At 36.0% G+C, this 16,902-nt stretch overlaps 1 protein-coding gene across 1 annotated transcript; it reads right to left on the bottom strand.

Annotated features, from left to right (window-relative positions):
- Nucleotides 1-912: 912 nt before the first annotated feature.
- LOC107784418 (DNA-directed RNA polymerase 3, chloroplastic) lies at nt 913-11,089 on the bottom strand. Its single transcript, XM_075221378.1, has 21 exons — nt 10,514-11,089; nt 9,503-9,919; nt 8,667-8,870; nt 8,433-8,566; nt 8,043-8,112; nt 7,439-7,497; nt 7,165-7,282; nt 6,775-6,888; nt 6,240-6,368; nt 5,735-6,151; nt 5,148-5,198; nt 4,964-5,034; nt 4,541-4,625; nt 4,253-4,405; nt 3,731-3,805; nt 3,438-3,527; nt 2,978-3,025; nt 2,770-2,884; nt 1,849-1,952; nt 1,622-1,767; nt 913-1,468 (listed from the first exon to the last, which is right to left on the bottom strand). Exons 1-20 carry the CDS (start codon nt 10,706-10,708, stop codon nt 1,657-1,659), a joined length of 2,760 nt encoding a protein of 919 aa, XP_075077479.1. The 5' UTR covers nt 10,709-11,089; the 3' UTR covers nt 913-1,468; nt 1,622-1,656.
- Between the last annotated feature and the right edge of the window lie 5,813 nt (nt 11,090-16,902).

Below are 16,902 nucleotides of genomic sequence, written 5' to 3'. Positions count from 1 at the left end.
AGGATTTTAATCGCTTACAGCATATACAATTCTTAGTTCTGAAGTACCATATCCTAAGTGCAATTTGTGCACAAAAGTATCTTGCTATAACTATAAGCATGATAATATAATAGCAAGTGTCTTTACCCCTATGTGAAGATATTGAAATGACGATTCCAACAAGATCAGATGAAGACAATATATCTATCAGGGATGATGATTTCAAGGTGAAACAAATTCGTTGAAGTTAATATGGCTGATTTGTTTATCAAATCTCTACCAACGATATTTTGAAGATGGTGCACAAGATTGGGATGCGAAGGCTCAGAGATGTGAATTGATGCTCTCATCAGGGGAAGTTAATGCGCGTTATACTTTTTTTCCTTACAAGGTTTTGTCCCACTGGGTTTTCCTTGCAAGGTTTTTAACGAGGCAACCAAAAGGCGTATTATTAGATATGTGTACTCTTTTTCCTTCTCTAGAATTTTTTTCCCGCTGTGTTTTATTTAGTTAAGGTTTTAATGAGGCACATTATCTGTTGAATAGACATTCAAGGAGGAGTGTTATAAATAGAATTCTATTTATGGTGAATGTCTATATTTAGAGAGATTCTAGGGTTCATACTTGATGGTTAAGTTAGTCTTTCCCTATAAATAGAGAGTTCTATTCCATTGTAATTCATCCCAAAATCAATAAGAATTCTCTCTCCCTCTCTCTTTCTCTGCAATATTGTTCTTGTCCTTTTATTGTTTCATAACACATTTGTATATATTAATAAAACAGTATATAGGTCGTTCTGAAAACCATATTTAGAAGTGAAGTCTTTATTTTTACATGCTGAAAATAAAACACAAGATATTTTTTTGCAAGGTCATTTTCTTCTATTCAAATTGTAAAGGATTATCTCGAACGATTTCCTCCAAATGATATTAAGTATTCTCAACCGTCAAGAAACAGAAAATATGAGAAAATTACATAGCAGTTTCAGTCCTTAAGTTCCAGAAAATCAGTAGAGGAAACATGTTAAAAAGGCAGCCGGTGCATTAAGCTCCCGCTATACGCGGGTCCGAAGAAGGACCGGACCACAAGGACAAAAGCACAAAAGTATCTGTTTCCTGTAATAGATACAACAACAGTTCCCTAATTTCTATGCCTATACATATCAAGAGCACCATTAAAAAGGTTCACCCTAAACTACAAAAGTTACAATTCCCTCCAAGATATATGTACAACAACTACGCCTCAATTCGAAACAAGTTGGAGTCGGCTATATCATATCTGTACAGCATCTAAAGGAAACTGAACCAATGTACATAGCTGTGTTTTTTCAGCTATAAAGCAGAGATGGAGGCCACACCTTCTTCTACTTTTTGAGTATTGCATGTAGCGCTAGTCAGGATTTTCATTGTTTGAAGTTGAACTTGCATACTCTCCGATGCACTATGCAACAATGTTATTGCAAATGTCCGAGGCTTCTAACTTTTTCGTCCTATAGAACATATGTAGTAAACCGTGACGAACATGGACTATTTGAGTAGTGCAGTGCAAGAACAAAATAAAGCTCTCATGTATCATCGGAATACAAGTCCTAGCAATCATCCTCACATAAAAGCTTCATGCTTGTTCAGATAACAAAACATACCATTTCGTCCAAAGGGTTTCAGCGTCATCAGTTCCTCAGTTAAAGAAGTAGGGCGACTCGAGAACTTCCACTAAATCAAAATCACCTCTTTTTGGTAGAGGGGGAAATGTTAATGCTGGATATGAATTCTGGAAGCTTTCGAGCAACTGCAAACAAGATATCATGTATAACATAAGAGCAGTTTGAGAAAGAGAAGCGAATAAGTAATATCAGTTTAAAATACTTACATCTTCAAGAATAGGCATACTGTACAGCTCCACAAACTTTTCGCGGAGTATCCTGTTCATCTGGTCGACATCACATGCATGAGTCCAGAAGGAATCATGTACCCCTACAAGAGATAAGGAATTTGATAAATATTCTCAATTTAAAAAAAAAAAAATGTATCAAACAAGAACAATGCTTGAATGAATAGCAAGTAAATGAACTTTAACACAAGTTTTAGAAGTCCTAATAGTTAGTGAGTTTATATACGACAAATGACCATTCCAACATAAGTTCTGTTAAACTTACCCATATGAGCTTGTTTTGCCTGGAGTGAGAATCCTAGATCAAAATAATCTTTTCACGGAAGAGAGATTTACTGTATCATTTTTTACATACTGGTAGCATGCTATAGCCGTGATAGAAAGTGGACTTTTACGACTACCATGACACGTTCCTTCAGGCTAGATTATCAAACTCAGAAACTTGAGCGAGAAAGCATCCTATGTTAAAATTTACACAGTTCTCTTTCTCTTGGTAAAGCCAACTCAACATCAAGATACTTCTGAAAGAAGTCCCACCATAGGTCACGGGTTCGAACTTTGGAATAAGCCACTGATGCTTGCATCAGGGTAGGCTGCCTACATCAAATTCGCCTTGGGACGCGGCCCTTCCCCGGATCCTATGTGAACACGGGATGCTTCGTGCACCAGGCTAGCAAAAAACAATCCCACCATACTGAAGTTTACTGACAACAAAACCTTTCTTCATTCGAAGGACTTAAATTTAGGAAACCGTTGCACTAAACTTTTTCACAATTAAGTTCTAGAAACACAATTTCAACTTCTGTACGTTGTATGTAGGCATGCATAATGTGCATATAAGTGGTCAAAAGCTCAACTATATACTAATAGTTATTATTGGAAAGAAAAGGGCACGCAAACCTGCAAACTGTAGTCCAGCGTCCCTACAAGCAACAGCGGTCATCATCATATGTGAACCATCCAGTGAGTGCACAAAATTTGGAGGAAAAGCAGTTCTCTGTTTCCGGACCTCAACCTAGGGTTCAACATAGCAATAAAATAGGCATTGCATTTAACTATGAAATCTTAACAGAGAACAACAAAAGCATTCATTATAAGAATTACTTACTGTGTCACCCTCACGCTGCAAAGCCAAAACTTGAAGAGAAGTTCTTATCTGCACATATACGGAGTAAAGTATTAGCATGAATAGATGTTGAATGAGTGACTTGAAATTCATGGCCTATTTTTCTGAAGAGGACAGAAAGAGAAACTTCCAAATACTTCGCCTGTCAAACAGAAAAAAAGTTTTTTTATCTTCATTCAAGGCATATCATGCAGTTGAAAAAAGATCATCATGTAAGTTAATTTCTTATAAATGTCATATGAACTATTCATAATCACGCCTCCTGTGACGTATGCAAAATCCTATGAAGCAAACTCCTACTATGTTGACAGTTAAAATAGGCAACTTTGTTATTGGTGATAACATGTAAAATCAACTTGCAAAACAATATAAGAAACCCCCTCGAATTTTTCAAAAAAAAAAACAAGGGAAAATCTTGGTACTTGATTAAAAAAGCACTTACAACATGCCGCTGAGTTTTAAAGTAAGGCTGCACAACAGGGAGCCCCAGTGGTGTCGTCCATCGCACTGGCTGATTTTCTGAAGCAATCACCTGTTAAATGTCACTAGTTAAACTTTTGAAGTTAAACCAGACAAGTTTTGAGATTACCCTATTAGTAGTATTAGTAGTATTATCCAATAATAACATTAAATAGCTAAATAAACTGGTGAAAACAAAGAAAGCTAGATAGTCAAAGAAAATTCCTATAGAAAAGAATTAAGGGAAGGGGGAGGGTCCATGGTAGTTGTATGGACCTTAGCACAGTCACCGAGCCAAGTCATTGTGCCACGTGCCGCTTGAAATAACTCCCCCAAAGCAGCTAATGTCACCTGAGGAGAAGCATGTGAACAAATATATGGTCAAAACATAAAGATGAATCAGTTAGTCTTTTTTACACTATCAATGGTTTGGTTAGTCCTGCAACAGCCTTGGCAAAAGCTTTTACGAAAATTTTCTTCCTTTTTTTGTTCTTTTGATAAAGTAAGCTCTTACGACAATTTTTTCTTGGTCAATGGTATGGGTGAAAAAGATTAGAACACCACAATATCCCATTAATGAAGGCAAGACACTTTGGAATAAATGTCTTATATCGTCGTACGGATTCAGTCATGTGAAAATTGGCTATGTCCATACAAGGTATGTATTGATTAAATCAGTAGCAACAATCATAAGCAGAACAAGTAGATTCAGTGACCTAAGTTAAGACTAAAGAATATATGACTAGGTAATAGAAACCTGCGAGTAGCTTCCTATAATATTAGACAATCAGTGCTTACTTTGGCAGCATAGCAAGATGCAGTAAACAGCAGCCTATCATCATCGATAAGACCCTTCTCCTCCAATCTTCTTTTGATTTGCTCACGTGCTCCGACATAGGTAACACCATACACTGAGGTCATTACTGTCTGCTTCACCAATTTCCTGTCAACCTGAAAGTCTCGACAGCACCAAATATTTTTAATTGGTAGAATTTAAAAAACTAGAGGCAACAAGCCTAGAAACCTGAAGTTAAAAAAGAGATGATAATGATAATAAGATAGAAAGACAGATAACCAAATGAAAACCTGGTCAATTAGGAGTTTGGCTAGTAAAGCATTAGGATCAGTTGCAGGGTCCTTGATACTATCTCCTCTGATAATATGATCAACCCTGTAATCAATAGTTGTTTCACAATCATTAAAGAAAAGAAAATACAAAAAAAATCACGAATATATTGGTGGTTTAATATGATCACGATTACTTTGTTTGTTATACTCTCTTTTCTTTCTGGGGTAGATAACTGTAGCACAGTTGATATAGGTTATGACAATAAAAATATAAATAATGAATGCTAAAAAGTTGTAGCCTTCCGAAAAATCATATGCTCCACATGCAGTCAATAGATCCATCGGTCAAAATATCAAAACAAAAACTCAACTTAAATTTCACAAGAGGGAACCTAGTTTTGACGTGTAACTTAAGAACAGATTTCAGACAGTCTAATATACCTCAGAGCGATTTCAGTATAAACATCAGCTGGTTTATCTCCAGCAACTAAGTTGACTGCTGCTGCCTCCATCTGTTAAAGTTGCACATCATTAGAAGATGGCATAAAAAGTAACTCTAGCATATAAGAAAAACCAGCACAGAAAATAAACATCATTGAACAAGCTAAAGTTCACGCAAACATACACTATCTCTTCCCAGAGCTGCATAGTGTTGAAGGCCATTGCATGAACCATCCTATATATAGAATGAAGAGAAAGTTGTTAACATGAACAGAATAGACAAGTTAAATCAGTTTAAAACAAACAAAAAGTCACACCAGAAACAAAAGAAGAACGTCAAATACAAATACTTTCAGCACAAAGACGATGGGAAAAATAAATCAACAATTATTGAATCCTTAAATCAGTGGAATGCAGAGGTAGAGCATGAACTTGAAAATAACTGATTGAGTGGGCATGCCACAGAATAAGGCACTGAAATTTGATGAAGCACATTATGAACAAGATGCATCTAGAAAATTGGAGGGGTTCAATGGCATTGACATCCAATTTCTCCTCCCAACTAAAACTACATAGCGGAAAGCGGCCAGTGACATGGGAAATGACTTAGGAATTATGAGTGCAAGGTATAGTATCTCACATTTTCAACATTAATTTACGTATCTTATTTTTATCTACAGATTAACTTTTTTTTACATCCTTTAACCATCAAACCAATCAGATAAAATGGATTTGAACAGAAGACAAAATGTAAGGATGTAAGTATTCTACCTGATGAATAGGCAGATGGGAAAAGACAGTATGTGGTGACGAGCTTTTTAAAGCTTCTGATAGGTTAATGCAAGCTGCTAAGCACTGAAAAGGATCCTCAGCATTTAACCACCATCGATTTCCATTTAGAGGATTGTTTGCTGAATCTAATATGTCATCAATGTGGTTTTCTACAAATGCAAGGCGTGCATCGTAGCAGAGCTTCTCTATTCCCCCTGCATAAAGACTTGCTAAATGTATTTTCAGCCAACGCAATCCTGACTTTCCTAGAGGTCGTCCTTCAGCAAATTCAAGGATTCCCCGACATAGATCCGAGCTCAAGTGATTCAAATGAGGATGCATAGGGTATGCACGTCCTCGAAAATCAAGATTGTGAGGATAATAAAATCCTTCCTCGTCTTTCAACTTCCGAGCAACCTAGACCAAAAAGAAAGCCAGCTCAAAATTTACTCCTAAAAAAGCAAGCATAAACAAAGGAAGAAGAGTTCCAAAAAAGAAGACTAACTGAAAGCTTGAGCTCTGTGTCACATCTTTGGGAATGCAACTCTTGGTTGATTTTTTTTGATTTTCGCACCCTCCATTTCCACTTTTTCACTTCCATTATATCATCAGAGTGCAACTCTGGTATCGGAACCTACAAATAAACAATTCCTTCAATGAAACACAACCTACAAAGGACACCAGGTATTCGAAATGGCATAACCACCAGAATTTCTTTACAGAAACCATCACCTCAACAGCTAAGAGAACTGAGCATATTAAGCAGAATAGATCACACACTAAGCATATGAAACTTATGAAGTATAGAACAACTTTTTGGATACTTATACGGGACAGAAATTTCCGGATAAGCTTTTAGAATCAGCCACATAAGATTAAATGGAATTTTAGCAGATTGGTATTGACAAATACTGTAATTCGGCTGTATCTCCTCATAAGACGGTAAAACAAAATTCAGATACTCATAACTAGAACCTAAAAAACAAACAAAAATAGTTTTTCTCATTTTTTGATAAAGTAGCATCGGAAGTGTTTCTTACATCTTTGCGATCCACTAGGCCAGCAATATTTCCGCCTCCAGCCCAAATACTCTCAACCACACTTAGTATCCTTTTATTCACTCTCCATTTAGTGCTTCCTAAGGTATCCAAGGCCTGCATATGAGTGTGGAACAAATTAATACACAGGTCAAAATCTTACAGTATCTGCAGCGCTGTCTATTAGAGCACAATCAAAAGCAGGTTAGTTATCAGCAGCCCCAAGATGGATTCAGTGAATCACTGTTGGAACTACGATGAACAAATTTTACAATTAAATAAGACAGAATGAAAAGAATCGATTCAGTTGAGCACAACTCGCAGCATTACTTTGCACAACTCGGTTGGCTTTATAATCTGGAAGCAATGAAGCACTAAGAATCAAACTGTCACCTCATAAACTTGCTGCATTTGTTTCGTGGGAACACTTCTTACAGCATCTTGTTGCCTCCTAGATCCATGTGTGCGCATCAAATAGGAGGGCAAGAATAAGTATCCGCCTTTGTCATACCTGAGATAAATATTGCCAGATAGTTAAGTCCCGATAAAATTCTCTTGAATGCAGACCTGATCATGTTCTAAGACAGATAAAACCTCTTAACTACAACTAAAACCTAAACAAAGGATCGCAGAGACATTATCGCTAAAAGCTGAAAAAGGATTATACCCTCTCCATTTTTTGGGTGGCACCAACATAGGCACATAAGGAATCATCATCTGTTTAACCTGCAATAAGTTAATATTAGAAACCTGAAGCACAATGTCACATCAATAACGGCATAATAGTTATTAAACTGTCAAGTAATCTCTGATTTTTCTTTATTCGGCAGACCTAAATAAGAAATTCTTTGTTCTTTCTCCCTGGCAGCTGCACAGTAAACTTGTATTTTTGGCTTTTGAAACATTTTTAAGGTCCTAGGAAATGGATGTGAAGGTGGCGGTATACAGCTAATAAAATAAATCCAACAAGCCTGATGTGACACCAGCATTCTATTTTCATGCAACAGGGGCAATATCGTAGTTTCGATTCAAATTCATCTTTCCACACAGTTCAAAACCCTTTGACTGGCAAAGAGAACATGCTATCACTTTAACAAGTAAAAGAAACAGAATCCAGAAGACCTTCTAGCTTATGTACAACCAAAAGAGTTGCAGTACGACTCCTCTTTTGTAGGGCGGCTAAAGTTATACTATAAAATAAACTAACTGATTACTTATAATCACAGTGAAATATGGATATGATAAAAACAAAAGAAGTGTGAAAAACTTACTGTTCTGTCAACTCCCGCAACAACCAATGGATCACATTCGATGACACCATACTTCTTGACAATGCTCTTCCTGCAAGCACAACAAACAATTTTGTGAAACGAAAAATAAGACACGCAAACAATTTTGTGAAACGAAAAATAAGACACCGAGTCTTCTATCTGGAAGCAACACCTAAGAGCATGCATTTTTATAATAAGAACTTCATCCTAGATAAATCAACTCGGGACAGCTGCTTTTGGCATGTTTGAGTATCAGAGTATACACACAGCTTATCACCAAAATAACTTCTTTAGTGAGATTTTGTTATGACATGATATAGCCATCACGAATAAGTAGTATGATATTATACTCCTTTACGATACAACCATTAAAAAGGAAGATGTTCTGACCCCGGATCTCTTGTAGCAATTCTGAATACGTGTCTGAACGCAGGCCTAATATCAGGAGGAGTATCAGCAGACTGATCCACTGGAGGTTGCACATAAGCTGTTTCTGTTAATAATTCTAAAAGCCGGCATCCTAACTGCATGAGATTAAGAGAAGCAGCCACTAAGATAAGATTCTTACCTAAAATGTCAGCCATTAGTAGCTCTCATAGAGAAGAAAGTTGCTAAATAACAAACCTTAGCCTGTGTGTCCCGACCCCAAGACTCGGGCTCTTCACTTTTCATCAGCTTTCTCACCTCAACTACTCGATTCCTTTTAATCAAGCTTTTGACCCGTTTCCTTAGAATCATTGTCTCCCTACTCATATCTTCTTGACTTTGAGCTCCAGTCATATGTTTCTGGAGTTTCTTTGTTTTCTCCAAGAAATTATGAATCCTAACCTGAGATAAAATAAATGCAACCAATTTGCAAATTACTGGCATACCATTGTTTTAAAGTGAAAATAAAATATTGTTTACCCCCCATAATAGCACTCACTACTCCAAATAACAGGACAATTCTTGGCTATGTAAATCCCCTAAACAGGCAAATACTATTTAAAGAGTTTTGCACAATGAGACACGGTTTAATTGTGCAAAACTAGCTAAATAAAGAAGCAAATCAAGGAGTTAGAGGGAAGCACATACGTTAAAATGAAATGGTTTTGGCAGGATTCCTAGCATTGAGCAGCACAACTTGAGCCACTCAACACCTTCATAATCAACTGAAAGGTGAACGGAGAGCCATTAAATTAACAGGCGATAAATTTTAGTCAGAAATTACAGATACTTCCAGCCCTTCTTATACATACAATTACTGGATGATGATGTATTCGAGTTCTTATTAAAGCATCTCTTTAGTTACTTTTGTAGCATACTTCCATTACAAAATATTTCGTAAAACACATCATTCAGATGCATAATATAACACAAAGTCAGATTCATAATATAACACAAAGTCAGATGCATAATATAACACGAAGTCACAAGAGGGCAACAAACAGGACCGACATTTTACAAAATGCAACACTCACTTCATTCTCAACTGCCATGCCAATTTGCACCGCAGCTTGGACGACCTGAACACACCTCTCTTCTTTACCACCCATCATCAGCAATCCCATCAACTTATGCATCACAATTACAGCCATTTTATCAGCAGGCAAAGAATCAATATGTGGCGCAAATGCTGCCCTATGTTTCACGGTCGTCTCAGCATTCTGCTCCTTCTCTATAGCTTGTCTGAGTGGCTCAAACCAACCCAATAACAGTTTTTTAACATAAGGCAAATTGGGTGCTAGTTTCTTCTCACACATTTCCCTCTCCAACTCCCTATATTCCTCCACCATTTGCTCCCAAGCCTCTGTTTCAGCCTTTATTTGCCTCCTCCTCAACATAGCATATCTTCTCCTTCTCTCAATTTCTCTAAATTCCCTTCTCACTCCTTGTACCTGATCGAAATCATTCACTATATAAGTAAAGGGACACACAAACAAATCAATGATCTATTTAATAAAAATCTTTATTAAATTGAATAAATAATTATTTTAGAATAAATGCTACTCTTTTGTCCCATGTTATTTACTAGGCATGAAGCTTAAGAAAGAAAGATTACTTTCAAAGTTTTGGTCTAAAACAACATATAAATATTTACTTGGCTAAATAAATCATCTCTCATTAAAGGTAAAATGAGAAGTTTATAGTTAAATTATTTCTAAATATATCAAGATATCATTCTTTTTTTGGACAAACTAAACGGTAAGTGCATCACATAAATTGGACAAAAGAAATACTCCATCTAAATGCATAGTTAGTACTTATTTGGCTCTAACAAACAAATTATTCATAAAAATAGCACGGCAGAGACATTTTTGTGGCCATAAATCATCTCATTAAGGATAAAATGAGAATTTTAAAGTTAAATTATTTCTAAATATAGAAAGGTGACATTTTTGGAACACACTAAAAAGGAAATTGTGACACTTAAATTGGTACAAAGGGAGCATATCTAAAAGCATGGTTAATAGTATATATCGGAACAGTACCTGTTTAGCTCTAACAAACAAACTATTCATAAAAAGTGAAGAAACCCAAGGTGGGTCTTGAATAAAAACTCTCTTATTTGATTCTTTAGTCAAAACACCATTTGCGATTTTCTGCAAATTCACCAATTCTTCAAGATTCTCATCAGTGGATACACACACTGTTGTTTGGGACTGAATATTATTATTAATTGGCATTTGAATTACAGGTAATTTAAGAGTTTTGGGAAATGAAGAAGTGGGAAGTGATGAACTTTGAGATAACTTTCCAAATTCTTGATTGTGAATGACATAAAAATTGAATCTTTTTGGGAGTTTTTGAGTTCTCCATTGAGATGTTGGACTTGGAGAGTAAGAAGCTGTGGAAGCCAGCTTTAATGGTGGTGGGTGGGTGGGTGGTTGGTGGTGGTTGGGGGGGGGGGGTTAAGGAGAAGAGAAAGAAGATAAGGTAAAATGGAAGGGAAATGGAAGAAGATGAAGTGAGTGAAATTTACAAAAACAAAAACCTCTGCTAAAACCCTGAGGTTCAATGGCTAGTTGGTGCTAGTAGGGATATGATATTTTTGCAACTTCTTGCAATTTGTATGCTCTCTGTCTTCGTCCTATATAGGTGGCCACAAAAAAAAATATCTCAAATAATTTAATGAAAAAAACAAGAAAAAATAGAAAAGAGTAAATGAAGGTATAACTTAAATCTAGTTGATGATGTAAAAAGAAATTTACCCCGGGAATAAATTGACTATTCATTGTTTTTGGGAGATTTAACAAACCAGCGAACAAGATAAGAATTGGAAAAAAAAAAAATCATAAGTTAGCGCTTTTAGGAATAAAAAAAAGTCTTAACTTTTAAATTTATTGTTTCAGTTCCTTTTTATCTGAGTAATTACAAGATGACTTTTAAAATTTTGGGTATAATATTAAGTACATATTCAGCAAATTTTATTTTAATTTGTAAAAGTTTTAGGGTGTAAGCCTCACCATAAAAACGCACCTCAACGATTAGGTGTACGCCTCGAATTATTAGCTGTATGCCTCTTGAGACTCTCGCCCCACACCCCACCATCGCCTCGGGGTATTTTTGGTGCGCCCCCCCCCCTCTCGGACTAGCCTAAGGGCTCGCCCCCAAAACGCCTTTTAAAATGTTGTTTAGTATGACATAAGTGGAATAATACTATCCATTAATGTCTATACAATTTTCTAGTGCCCCAAATTTTATCACAAGCTTGAAGGATTAACTTAAACAGTTGCTCATCCAATAGCTCAAACTAAAACTAGTTTGACGGAGGTATAATATATATATGATTTATGTATAATATATGTATAATTAATATATAATCTATGTATACTGATTAAAAATATAAACAACAAATTCTAGCGGTTATTTATGTAAAGATCTCATTCTGGTATTATAATGCTACAAATAAAGGGTGGAGCTCATTCAAAAATCATACCGTTGTTTGTATTATTCTTTTATGTTGGTGTAATCATCAAATCCATTTGATTCAAATTAATTTGGATTCACTTCGTGTATAACTCATTAAAAGGTTAATTCTTTCTATTTAGAGTTTAGCCTTTCCTTTATTTAAAGTGGCCAAGAATTAAATACACCTTATATCTAATTGAAAGATAAGGGTGTTTGGAGTATTTTAACACTGTTGTAGACATATTGGATCTCAAGAATTTAGAGCAATCATTAGAGTAGCATTACCTTATCTCTAATTCTTGCTCCCATAACTGTTATTTTATGCATTGGATTTCTATAATTACACAAATAGCCGGCACATTTACTACTTATTTTTTGTAGTCGGTCATATTCACTGTTTAAGGGACCATTTTTCTCATTTTCTCCATGCTTCTTAAATGCAAAATAAATAAATAAAATTTTCATGTGACAATCAGTTACAACAATTTAAATTTGTATTAACAACTTACATCAATCGAACAATTAGTTTTATTCCTGAAACAAAAATTAAACTATTAGTTTTATTGTGATAGTCATAGAACTATTTCGTAACCACATCTCAAAGCTCTTCATTCTCTTTTCTAACTCAAGACAAAGCTAACAGTTTTGATTTAATTTAATTATATATGGAGTATGATTCAACAACAACAATAACAATATACTCAGTGAATTTTTACAAGTAGGGTCTAGGAAAGGTAGAGTGTACGCAGACCTTACCCCTGCCTTTAAAAGATAGAGAGGCTGTTTCCGGAAGACTCTCGGCTCAGGAAGGGGAGAGGGGAGGGGCAATAATAAGCAAACCGATTTGACAACCAAATCAAGAAATATAAACCTAGCAAAAGGTAATGCAATTAGAAAACCAAAACACAAGACATCAACAAGCAGTAACCGGAGACTATGGGTACAAATACAAATACAAAAAAAGAAAAGAACACAGAAGGGCACCAAGTGGTGTATCAAAGCTATTGCTACAAACAAGGATAACACTCGACCATCTAACCCTTTACCTTAATTCTCAACCTCCACACCTTCCTATTTATGGTCATGTCCTCAATTAGTGAGCTGAACAACAATCGAATCATACTTCGTATGATTCGAGTTCTTTAAATCTTACCATGGTTAGTAATTTGTATTATCTTTTCAACTATTGATATTAGAGCTTTTGCACTTTTAATAGCTCTAGTTTTAATCCACCATCAATTTGCCCCCCCCCCCTTATGGCAGGGGAATAATAAGCCCTGACTAATTCGGATTCACGCCGAGTAAGGCCTATTGATGATACGGAATAAAAAAACAAGAATGGAACCACCATCGCTTGTCTTATTCGAAACTTCTTTCGCCAGAGACAACTATTCGGGGCGAAGAGGTAGAGAAAATAGCTATACCTATCGGTAGGGGTGTACAAACCGAACCGGAAAATCGCACCAAACAGAAAAGTCTAACCCACCGATTAAAAAACCCGACTAGGTGTAACGATCCGACTTGTCATTTTAAGAATTAGTGTCCCATTCAACGGCTTAAGACCTGGAGCAACTTTGTAATGCGTAATATGACTTGCGTGCGCGGTCGAGTTTGATTTTTGGATGATTCGAGGTTTAATTGAAAGAATAATATATTCTTGTTTTGGAAGCTTAAATGAAAAAAGTTGATTGGAGTTTGACTTTTGTGTAAACGACCCCGGAATGGAACTTTGATGGTTCCAACAACTTCATATGGTGATTTTGAACTTAGGAATATGTCCGAAATTGGAGTTGGAAGTCCGTAGAACAATTCGGAGCATTTTGGCAAAATTAGGAAGTTGATGTATGCTAATTATATTATTCCGTGTGCAGACGAGGAATATTAATATGATGAATATCAATTGGATATGATAATAATTATACAAGGCATATTATAAGTGATGTGGGGTCTAAGGAGAGGCCTAAGTCAAGTTGGAAATTTCATGATAGACTAAAATTCTAAATGAGTACGCACAAGACCAAACTTTGGACGAGTATATCTACATATATATAAGATGTTATGTGATGCAAAACCTATCAAATGAAAGATCTTAGAGTCTAGTTTCTAACCCTTCAAATCGTGGTCATTTGGACACTCCTTCAAGAAGTTATGACTAAATTACTAAAAGCTGGCAGAATGTGATCCTGCGGCCAATTGTGCGACCGCATAATGATTCTGTGAACCCCAAAAGTAGTCTGCGAACCGCAAAATGGTCACAAACCTGACCAGTGCAGCCCAATTCTAGGCATTAGTTTTGCGGTCCATTGTGCAACCCGCATACCCGTTCTGCGGTCCATTCTACGACCTCAGACCTGAGTCTAGAGGGTTCATTTTTCTATTTTCATAACCTGACCACCCCATTTTGATAAATAGCTTTGTGGCTTATTTTGGGGCGATTGTTTGAGGATTTTAGAGAGAGGTAATATCATTTTAGAGAGAGAAGAAGGAAACCTAACATTCTAATCAACCAATCTTGCACTAATCTTCAAAAATCAAGGAAGCCAGTCACAAGATCTTCATCTAAGTGGTAAGATTCCATACCCTAGTCTTTAATTTTGAGTTTGGGGTAAATATCGGTGATGTGGAGTATGATTCTTGAGTGTAAAAGTATTATGTATACATGCTTGTACCAATAAGGTTGTGGGAAGATTGTTGAGCTCAAAAAGTAAAGATTGAGTTGTGGAATGAAAGAATCTACCATAGGAGAACTTTGAAATCAAGATGCACACCTAGTGTTTGATGAAATGCTTAAATGAGGTGAACTCACGAATATCTTCCTAATTATGGTTCACTTTTGTTATGTTTCTAAATAGATTAAAGTTGCTAGGATTTTCGGAACATTGTAGTAATGTAAGGAATGCTCAAGAAAGATTGGAGCCTTCCGGAGGTCAATTCATAAGAGAATGCTATTTTTGAATATCGGCCTAACTCTGTCAAGGTAAGTATCTTGTCTAACTTTGTGTGGAGGAAACCACCCCTTAAGACTTGAGATGATTGTGTCATTCATGTTATACGAAGGTCGTGTACGCGAAGTGACGAGTGGGTACACCACATATATGTGGTATTTGACCGGTTATAACCGTTAGGCTCCTTTTATACAATTGTTTGTAAATATCGTGTCATGATTATATTTTTTGTTGTTAGAATAGTTTGTACGTGCTTTACTTGAAATTGTTGGCACATGTTCCATCCTTGTTGTCAAGTTCACTCTTATATGCTAATTGTTGATTGTAGTCACTTGTTGAATTACTGTTTGTCTGCTACATTCCTTGATTGTTAATTGATGCTCATAAACTGTGCCTTGATTGTGGATTGTTATTACCTTGCTATTTGATTTAGTGAGCTATCGTGTATCCTTTTCATTAATTGTGACTTCTTTGTGTAGACTTGTTATTCCTTTTGATTTTGTGGTGCACCGTAGTTGGTTGTAAATTGGTTGTTAAATTATACTAATTGAGGAACGAGTTGCACGCTGCAACAAAAATGAAAATGAATATATTGGAGGAGCGGGTTGCACGCCGCAACAGAATTTAATATGAATATATTGGAGGATCAGGCTGCACGCCGTAACGGAAATTATTGTGATATTAAGGTTAATTCCGATTGTAATTCTCATGATGCATTCCATGTTGGGACGGTTATTGTGGCTTCTTAAATCACTTCATTATATTTTGAACATAATTAACTAATCGTCAATATATTAAAAATGGGACAATATGGACTTCTTGTGTGAGTCATACATCCTATGTGATATGATAAGTTGTTGAAACTTGGCAGACTTAAATGAAAGAATTTTTAAGCGGTTCTACTTGTGGGTCTTTCAAAAATAAAACTCATATTTTATTCGAAGATATACTAATTTAAATGGTAATTATATTTCTACCCTAATTGGTATCTCAAATTTGATCATTATCTTATTGTCGTGGTTAACTTTGACTTGAGGGATTAGGACTTGTTTGTCTATTTGCTACATGTTTAGATGTTGGGTACAACATATATGTCACGACCCAAACCAATTGGCCGCAACGGGCACCAGGTTCCTTACTCAACCGAGCACCAAAGTAACGTATCTTTTGTATCATACTATTATAGGTAAATGAACCAGAAAGATTGTCATGAGATAACTAGAATAAAGCTGAGGGAATACTCGACATAGGATGACACAACATGATGTACCGACTTATACATATGATGTAGGGGCCTATAAGGCCAGCATGATCCTTTATATACTTAAAACATAGGTCGACAAGGCCATACAAGTATCCATTTACATGACATCTCAGAGTATATAAATACCATAAAGTTTGGGACAGGGCCCCGCTGTACCAATCAATACATGTCCAAATCATACTGACCAAATAAGCAACTCCAGAGCAAATGGAGCGCACCAACACCTTGCGCTGAGCTGATAGCCTACTTGGAAGACTCTCAACCTGTCTATCAAGACCTGAGGTCATGAAACGCAGCATCCCTAGGCAAAAGGGACATCAGTACAAATAAAGTACCGAGTATGTATGGCAGGAAAAGTTGTATACAATAGACATGAAAGAAACATGGAGTAAATGACTCAACCTTTAAGTCTGAATAGCTCTATGAATCATAAAACATTTATAATATCATGTATATGTTTATAAATGTCATACCATTCATAGGTATATGCGTACATAGCATCATCAAGCCTTTGAGGGCATCCAATCATATCATCTCGGTCACTGTGAGCAAAATTATCAACGTTGTTACACCCTATATTTTCGTACGTGAAAGTATGTCGTAAGTCAATTGATGTAAGCTTGGAAATAAGATATTCTTTGAAAGTATATGAAGTTATTTAATGTTTTTACACCCCGTACTTCAGACGTCACTGTCATTATAGGATTATCTAATGTAAACTCAAAAAGGACGAAATCCTTCTACAAGGATAAGAAAGATT

This window comes from Nicotiana tabacum, chromosome 9, assembly GCF_000715075.1.
Source record: "Nicotiana tabacum cultivar K326 chromosome 9, ASM71507v2, whole genome shotgun sequence".
NCBI lineage: Eukaryota > Viridiplantae > Streptophyta > Magnoliopsida > Solanales > Solanaceae > Nicotiana > Nicotiana tabacum.
This window is presented reverse-complemented; position numbering and strand designations above follow the sequence as displayed.

What these genes read in the sequence shown, in the direction of transcription:
- LOC107784418 (XM_075221378.1), bottom strand. Translation starts at nt 10,708, where the DNA reads ATGCCAATTAATAATAATATTCAGTCCCAAACAACAGTGTGTGTATCC. An exon ending in AAATGCAGCAAGTTTATGAG is followed by an intron (nt 6,889 to 7,164) that starts GTGACAGTTTGA and finishes ACTCATATGCAG; the next exon opens with GCCTTGGATACCTTAGGAAG. An exon ending in GTATGCCTATTCTTGAAGAT is followed by an intron (nt 1,768 to 1,848) that starts GTAAGTATTTTA and finishes TCTTGTTTGCAG; the next exon opens with TTGCTCGAAAGCTTCCAGAA.